Source organism: Monodon monoceros, unplaced genomic scaffold (assembly GCF_005190385.1).
Source record: "Monodon monoceros isolate NGI ecotype Baffin Bay Population unplaced genomic scaffold, NGI_Narwhal_1 Super_Scaffold_5, whole genome shotgun sequence".
Taxonomy (NCBI): domain Eukaryota; kingdom Metazoa; phylum Chordata; class Mammalia; order Artiodactyla; family Monodontidae; genus Monodon; species Monodon monoceros.
Window position 1 is genome coordinate 107,228,073 of NW_021703782.1, and position 8,904 is coordinate 107,236,976.

The following is an 8,904-nucleotide window of genomic DNA, read 5'->3' on the forward strand; positions in this document are numbered from 1 at the left end:
GACATATATGAAACACCTGCTAGAACAGACGCTTCATTCATAATAGTTTCTGTTGCGTTTACAGCACGGTACTGTGAGTCATTGGTTCTTAATGATTCTCAGTGTGAGTAAGATGAAATGTTTTAGAAAGCAAAACCTCCATCAGTGATAGGGGAAATATGAGTAATGGGGAAAAGAGGGATTGTGAGCTACTAATACAGAAGACGAATTTTTTTAAAACAACATTTGTTTAGTGTTGGGAAAAAAATATTTAAATTCTAGCACTAGCATTCATTGTTTGGGTGGGTCTGGTCTATAAAGTGGAAATAAACTCACAGGGTCCTTGTTAGGTTATGAAAGGATGCATTTAAATACCCTAATCAAGGTGTGTCAAGCACTTAACAAGTTGGTTCTCTTCCGTTTTCATACTTTAAAAGATGGAGGGAGAATTTGGGTTCTATGCATGATTCCTCAGAAAGGGAGGGAGCAGAATAGTATTTATTACAGTGTGTGGCGGGGGAGACTGAGGGCTCTAAAAAACCATGTGGCGGCAAAAAGATGAAACAAGAATGCCAAAGATATTGATAATATTGAAGTTGGGTGATGAGTACATAGGGGTTCATCATATTCTAAGTATGTGTGAAAATTCCTATAATAAAAACTACAAACAATAAAAATACATTTTGATGGTATTAACTTAAAAAAATAGGACGAGAAGGAGAGCTCTAGAGTCCCAGACATGGGATTGAATCTCTGCTTTCTACTCTGTGAACTTGATAAGTTATTTTACCGTTCTGTGCTTCGATTTCCTCTCTTGTAAAAGGGGATAATGAGGATGTGGCCAGTGCAGAGATGTGCCGCTCAGATCCTTCTTCCAGAAAGGACTCCCTGCCCAGCTGGTTAGCGGACAGCCTCCTTTAGGGTACGGTCTGCTATTTATTTTATTTATTTATTTTTGGCTGCATTGGGTTTTCATTGCTGCGCGCGGGCTTTCTCTAGTTGCGGCGAGCAGGGGCTACTCTTCATTGTGGTGCGTGGGCTTCTCACTGCAGTGGCTTCTCTTGTTGCGGAGCACGGGTTCTAGGGTGCGCGGGTTTCATAGTTGTGTCACGCAGACTCAGTAGTTGTGGTGCACGGGCTCAGTTGCTCCACGGCATGTGGGATCTTCCCAGACCAGGGATCGAACCCATGTCCCCTGCACTGGAGGGCAGATTCTTAATCACTGTGCCACCAGGGAAGTCCTAAGAAATAATTCTTATTAAAAACTTCATGCCAATGATTAGAATGGTGTGTTCAAAGTTTTAAAAAGAAACCACAATATAGCTAATGTGATATTATAGCTTAAATGTGAACAGGTTTTAATAACTTTTGCAGGAAGAAATTGGAAGTTTCATCTATTTTGCCATTGGCAGTGGTGGTATGAATACAGTGCTAGTATTAAACAATTGAAGTTGTTAAGATTTACATAGCCCATCGACAGACAAATGAATAAAGAAGATGTGGTACATATATACAATGGAATATTACTCAGCCATAAAAAGGAATGAAATTGGGTCATTGGTAGAGACATGGATGGACCTAGAGACTGTCATACAGAATGAAGTAAGTCAGAAAGAGAAAAACAAATATTGTATATTAACGCATATATGTGGAATCTAGAAAAATGGTACAGACGAACCAGTTTGCAAGGCAGAAATAGAGACACAGATGTAGAGAACAAATGTATAGACACCAAGGGGGGGAAGGCGGGGGGCTGGTGGTGGGATGAATTGGGAGATTGGGATTGACCTATATACACTAATATGTATAAAATAGATAACTAATAAGAACCTGCTGCATAAAAATAAATAAATTTTAAAAATTCAAATTAAAAAAAGAATTACATAAATTTTTTTTTCTTTTTTTTATGGCTGTGTTGGGTCTTCATTGCTGTGCATGGGTTTCCCATTGCAGTGGCTTCTCTTGTTGTGGAGCACGGGCTCTAGGCACAAGGGTTTCAGTAGTTGTGGCACACAGGCTCTAGAGCACAGGCTCAGTAGTTTTGGCACACAGGCTTAGCTGCTCCATGGCATGTGGGATCTTCCCGGACCAGGGCTCAAACCCGTGTCTCCTGCATTGGTAAGCAGATTCTTAACCACTGCGCCACCACGGAAGTCCTGAGTTACATAAATTTAGCATAAACTTTACAGATGAGGCTTATGAGTTAAACGAATCAATATTAAAAAAAAAAAGAATCAATATTAAAAACTTTTATATTCCCAACTAACCCTTTAATACAATATGCATATTTGGCCCTTTATGACTTTTTAATTTTTTTTACCTAGACACATCACCAGGCTCAAGCTAGTATGACTATGTATTACTAAATCAGGAAACAAATATTGCATTACAAACACTAATTCCAGAAGACTTCACACCCACATTCCAAAATCTAATTAGATTAATTTCCCAGGGCATACGTGTATTCTTGGTAGCTTGCAATTTTTAAGTGTCAAAATAAAGCCTTATTTTTAAATGTGGGTGGTGTTGATGAAACAAGCATGAGTAATACTTGCAGGAAACACAATATTAGCTTTAGCAAGGAAGTGGGTGATATTTGAATAGTCCTTCAAAGAGGCACTTTCCATGTCACACCAATGTAAAGCAAGAGTTCTAATGTGGTCACATGGTAAGCACAGACAAAACCCCTTACGGTGCTTGAAACACAGTTTTACCTACCAAAAATGCAATGTTCAGGATGATATCTAATGTATAAAGTGAAGGCAACAAGCTGATGGGTAAATTTCCAACCATAGAATCGCCTGACCACCCCTGTTTTGTTTAATATCTACTAACCAGAGAGACAAATATCATATCGCTTACACGTGGAATCTAAAAAAATGATACAGATGAACTTATTTACAAAACAGAAATAGACTGGGGATTCCCTGGTGGTCCAGTGGTTAGGACTTGGTGCTTTCAATACTGTGGGCCCGGGTTCAATCCCTGGTCGGGGAACGAAGATCATGCATGTCCCGAGCTGCACGGCACAATAAATAAATAAAGACAAACAAAAACAGACACAGACATAGAAGACAAACTTCTGGTTACCAAAAGGGAAAGGGGGGGGCGGGGAGGGATAAATTAGGAGTTTGGGATTAGCAGATACAAACTACTATATATCCACAAAAAAGATAAACAAGAAGGACCTACTGTATAGCACAGGGAACTATATTCAATATCTTGTAATAACTTATAATGAAAAAAATGTGAAAAACAATATATATATATGACTGAATCACTTTGCTGTACACCTGAAACATTATTTTTTGTTTGTTTTGGGGCTTGTTTTTTTTTTTTTGGCGGTATGCGGGCCTCTCACTGTTGTGGCCTCTCCCGCTGCGGAGCACAGGCTCCGGACGCGCAGGCTCAGCGGCCATGGCTCACGGGCCCAGCCGCTCCGCGGCATGTGGGGTCTTCCCGGACCGGGGCACGAACCCGTGTCCCCCGCATCGGCAGGCGGACTCTCAACCACTGCGCCACCAGGGAAGCCCCTGAAACATTATAAATCAACTACACTTCGATTACAGAAAATAAAGATAAAAAATAAACTAATTTAAAAAAAAATCTACTAACCAGAAAAGACTGTGCAAACCCTGTTTTAATAGAGAGGCAGGGATGACAGAATTAAACTTGATTTGGTCTATTTTTTGAGGCAGTTCTGCTCTGCTCACCGAAGTTCCAAGAGTGATGTCTCCCCTGTTGGTCTTGCCATGTTTATCCCAAACAGAAATCTCTAAAGGATTAAAGAAGAAAGAGCAGAAGAAGAGCTATGAACTGTTGTTAGTACTCTACTCCATTTAGTACTGGGCAGTAAGAAGAGGTACTAATTCTCCAAATCCTGCAACTATTAACAGTCCATTAGGGCTTCCCTGGTGGCGCACTGGTTAAGAATCCGCCTGCCAATGTAGGGGACACAGGCTCGAGCCCTGGTCCAGGAAGATCCCACATGCTGCGGAGCAACTAAGCCCGTGTGCCACAACTACTGAGCCTGTGCTCTAGAGCCCACGGGACACAACTACTGAAGCCTGAGATCCACAACTAGTGAAGCCTGCACGCCTAGAGTCCGCGCTCCGCAACAAGAGAAGCCACCACAATGAGAAGCCCGCACACCGCAACTGGGCAACGAAGACCCAACACAGCCAAAAATAAATAGATTAATTAATTAATTTTAAAAATTATTTTTAAAAAAGGTCTAGAGGGACTTCCCTGGCGGTCCAGTGGTTACGACTCCTCACTTCTGAACTAAGATCCCACAGGCCGAGCAGTGTGCCCCTCTGCCCCCCAAACAGAGATCTAGACTGTGTATTTGTGAGGAAGCAGTATAAGTCTCTGGACCTTCTGCTCAATTTTGCTGTGAAACTATAACTGCTCTAAAAAATAGTCTATTTAAAAAAAAACGGTGCCTAGAATTATTTTTTAAAAAATGTTTACAACTGCCAAAGTGCAGAAAGGCATTAAAACTACGCTCCCATTACTTTAAAACAGCAAATGTTAAAACAAAATGAAAAAAAAAGGATTCATTCATTTATTCAATAAATATTTCTTTCTTTCTTTTTTTTTAATATATATTTTTATTTTTGGCTGTGCTGGGTCTTCGTTGCTGCCCGCGGGCTTTCTCTAGCTGCAGTGAGCGGGGGCTACTCTTGGTTGTGGTGCGCGGGCTTCTCATTACGGTGGCTTTTCTTATTGTGGAGCATGGGCTCTAGGTGCATAGGCTTCAGTAGTTGTGGCAGGCGGGCTTCAGTAGCTGTGGCACGCGGGCTTAGTAGTTGTGGCTTGCAGGCTCAGTAGTTGTGGCGCACGGGCTTAGTTGCTCCAGTCCCTCAATTGGTCCAGTCCCTTAGTTGCTCCAGTCCCTCAATAAATATTTCTTGAACTCCCGACTGTGAGGCAGGCATTGTTCCTGGTCCAGTTGGTAGACAACTCTTTCACTGCTGCCTCTTAAAGGTGCACACCACAATCAATGTCATTATATTCAACAAATTGTGGAATGCACATTATATGCCTGACACTGTCCTAAAAACATAGGTTTAAGAAAAATAATTAAGTACAATCAACACAGGTGGCTTAACATAGTAATATGTTAACCAATATGTATTATTCGGGTCTCTCTGTTTGCTTTCTTGCTGTTATTATTTTGGGCTACTCCATTTCTTATTAGCACCAAAAGAAAGATGGCAGAGAGGACACTAGGAGATAAAGGTAGATTATATCACTGAGTAAATTTTTAGCCACAAAGAGTAGAACAGTTATAAGGAAAGCTAAAATTTCCAATGGACTTTTTCTTACTTCACATTAATGATCAAGCTTAAAAAAAGCTGAGCTGACACTTCAGTAACTTCTCACTTCTTTCTAACATGTAGGTACAAAACCAAAAAAAAAAAAAAATTCAAATGTAAGAAATTCTTGCTTTGCCATTTCTCTAATGACCAGTCACAATTTCAACAAGTCAGTGAAAACTATTCAGCCTATTAACATGACTTTTTAAACAAAGTCTTGAGTAAATGCATTTTGGTTAATTTTGGTACAGAAACAATTTTACCCTAATCACTTTAAATCAGCCGTTTATACTTTGTTATAACTTCTGATATAAAATAGAAAGCCCCTATTTTAATACAATCTAATCCAATAAAGTTATTACAAATTATGGGTTTTGAGTCCATTTTTATGATTGCCTGATAACTTCCTGACATTTCATAATTTCTCAAAAATGTCCTAGGATATCAAAGTTTATGCCTATGGAGAGGTTAAAAAAAAAAAAAAAAGGAGAAAAGAGAACGGTTTTACTTTGTCTACAAAGCAGGATGTGGCTAAGAACAGGCCTTTAATGTAAAGTGCATGTTAGAAACCTGTCGTTTTGAAAAGCCTGCATGCACATTGGCTGGCATCCTAAAATGTGTGTGAAACTTGATGGCATTTGTGAAGGTCTATGAAAGCTGCAAACACCTATTACAAAGAACTCGTGGCTACCCGAACCAGAGCTCCTTCTCTCTCCATATGGAAGCATCATTCTGCCAAGTTAGGCCTGAGCGCCCCATCATTATCTCATTACCTGTGTGCGTGATCCCCACAGCCACCATTCAAGGAAAACCCTCAATCACAGCCCTGCCAGGCTGCCCATTGCTGCCCAACACACCACACAACACTGAGTCTCTCACCACCAGAGAACTGGAGGTTTATTTTTCAGAATCCTTCATTATTCTAATTTTTTAAAAATCTCAAATATTAATAAAACAAGGCAACTGGAAACAGACATTTCGTTCCCCTTCTACTTCTTGGAATTTAAACTCAGATTTTGCACTTCTCTTAGCACAAATTATGTGATCATTCTTTTCCCTCTATTAACCTCCAAGCCACTCAAGGGCAAAGGGCAATACTCTACTGGAATGCCTTTTTCTTTTTTTTAACTCTTCGCTGACATATACTTGTATAGAGACAACGGATGAGTCATTCTTCCTCATAAACTTAAAAACAAGTGAAAAAAATTCTCAATTAGCTTACACAACTTCTCCCTTAAAAGTCTTTTCCAATTATTTTCACTGTAGGAAATTTCAAGCATAGACAGTAGAAAGCATAGTATCACAAGTCCTCCTGTACCCATCACCCAGCTTCAACAATGACCAACTCCCAAGCAAGTTCCCTTCATCGACATCCCCATCCACTACCACCCCAAATTCTTTTGAAGCAAATCCAAGATTTCCTTTCATTCATATATATTCCAGTTCCCACTGATTTTCAACAACTCCCTGTCTTTGCCTTCCTTCCCACCCTCTACCTCCAAAAAGAAGTGTACAGAATACAGGTGATTGTAGCTATTTAACTGGTTTTCTTCTCTTAGCTACCCCCCCCCGGATCACCTTCTATAACGTTCACCAACATCACCGTGAAGTGCCCACCATTGTGTTCAGTTCCTTTAACTACAGCCTATTTCACTCAGAAATATATTGTATTCCCCCCACCCCAATAATTCCTTTCTCTAGTTTGAACAAGTGAAAAAAAAATCGTGCCAAATTTTCTATTCTCTTGATGAAAAATTACTTCTGATTTGTTCCCCTCATCCCAGAAAAGGTAAAAAGAGCCAAAGGGAGTGGAGAAGGAATAGAAGAAGAAAGAAATTCAACACTTAAAATGGTAGATTCCGCCTAATTGGCCGTGTGTAAATACTTAAAACCATCTGTTACTTTATTTTTAAAATGAATATTTGTAAACATCAGTCGAAAATTGGAGTCCGTTTTGATAGAGGATGTTTATAAAATGAGTTATCTTCATGTAAGGGAGCTATTGCCTTCAGGATTTTGGTTTTAATACCAGTGGCTGCTTCTGAGCCTAAGAAATGGTTATGTAAAAACAATTAAAGCAAAAAAAAAAAATTAAGGGAGGATGCGCTGTTTCTATAGCTGCTCTAACCTTGTTTTATTTTGACGTGAGATTTCCTCGCCTCAGCTCAGAGAGCAGCCACCACCCCACGCTTTCTCCTCCACGCCCTTTACAAATGGGATTCCGATGGGAGGCACTTTCGAGTTCATCAAGGGAAACGGCTCATCTTGAGAATACTTCAGGGCGATAATTGAGATTTCATCTACTCCTCCCTCTGGACTCTGCTCTGCCCATCCCTTGCCTAGTGATTGCCTCAGGAATCCAGAGGAAGGCAGGGAAACAAGCTCCAGTCCACAAGCCTCTGCCTCTCCTCCCTGAGGACGGCCTGTGCACCGCCTTGGCATCCTCCTGTCGCCTTGGTCCGGGGAGAGGAGCTTCCAGACGGCACGCTACTTGTTTATCCACCCGCGCCCCAGGTTAAGAATCCCGGCGGGGCGCTCCCTACCCCAGTTTAGACTCTCTCCTCTGAGCAGTTAAAAAATATAAAATCTACCCCGCGAATGCCTCTTCCTGAAGGTGATAACGCCAGATCTCCCTCTAACTCCGACTACTTTCCTCTCCAGGCCAAACGCCGCAGTCCCCACATCAAATCGAGGAACTGAGCTGCCCCTCAAAAAATCACAAGTGCACCCCTAGACCACCACAGGGCAAACGTCCTCGCCACTAGGAGGAAGACACCAGTTCTCGCCCCTGCGCTCCAAAACCCAAGACCCGGGACCGGCCCCGCCTGGGCCGCCCCGCCCCCCGGAGGAGCGCCCGACCCTCCCGCACCTCCACGAAGAGAAAGCAGCCTAGGACCTCGGGTCTGGGCGCCGAACACCGAACGCAGCCCTGAAAATCCCCGGGCCTCCACGCCCCCATTGGGTCGGCCAGCGACGCATCAGTTACTCGCTCCGGGGGATTACGGCTCTTCCCAACACACACCGCTGGCCTCGGGGCGCCGAGGAGAGGGAGTCCCGCCCGCGCCTCCGGCTCAGGCCGCGGGGGGGACCCAGATCCGAACCCCCTGCTTGGGCCGCCGGGGACCCACCCCAGCGCCCCTCACCTCCGAAGGGCGAATCTGGCTCGCACCTCCTGCTCAAGCCAAGGCCGACGAGAGGCTCCCGGACCAGCGCCTACCCCCAGGCCGCCGGGACCCCGACCAGCGCGCGGTCGCCTCCACCCGGGCAGCCCGGCCCGCGCCCCGCGCCCAGGCGCGCCAGGCACCTTCCCCAGCATCCCGGCGGGCCCAGCCCCTCACTCACCCAGAGCTCGGTGCCCCAGCTCATGGTGCAGGGGGCGGGAAGGGGCGCTCCGCGCGGCAGGCGCGGCTCTCCGGTCCCCCTCCCAAGCGATCCCTTCGCCCCTCGAGATCCCCGCGATCGAGGAAAGCCCGTGCCCGCGCGGTCGCCGCCTCCTCCGGCTCGCCGCTCTTCGCCTAGAGTCTCCTCGGCGGCTCCTCCTCCCCTTCGCTCCTCAGCAAAATGGCCCGAGGAAGCAGCAGCCGCGGTCGCCGCAGCGCCCGCC

At 44.1% G+C, this 8,904-nt stretch overlaps 1 protein-coding gene across 6 annotated transcripts in view; it reads right to left on the reverse strand.

Annotated features, from left to right (window-relative positions):
- Positions 1 to 8,904, reverse strand: part of FNBP1 (formin binding protein 1) — a 140,929-nt gene extending 132,025 nt beyond the window's left edge. For 5 of the 6 annotated variants that reach the window (XM_029202342.1, XM_029202341.1, XM_029202340.1 and 2 more), the window contains exon 1: positions 8,643 to 8,904. In XM_029202342.1, the coding sequence (XP_029058175.1) occupies positions 8,643 to 8,666 (24 nt within the window). In that variant the 5' untranslated portion in view covers positions 8,667 to 8,904. The remainder of the gene's footprint in view (positions 1 to 8,642) is intronic. The other variant, XM_029202345.1, reaches the window with a different exon arrangement.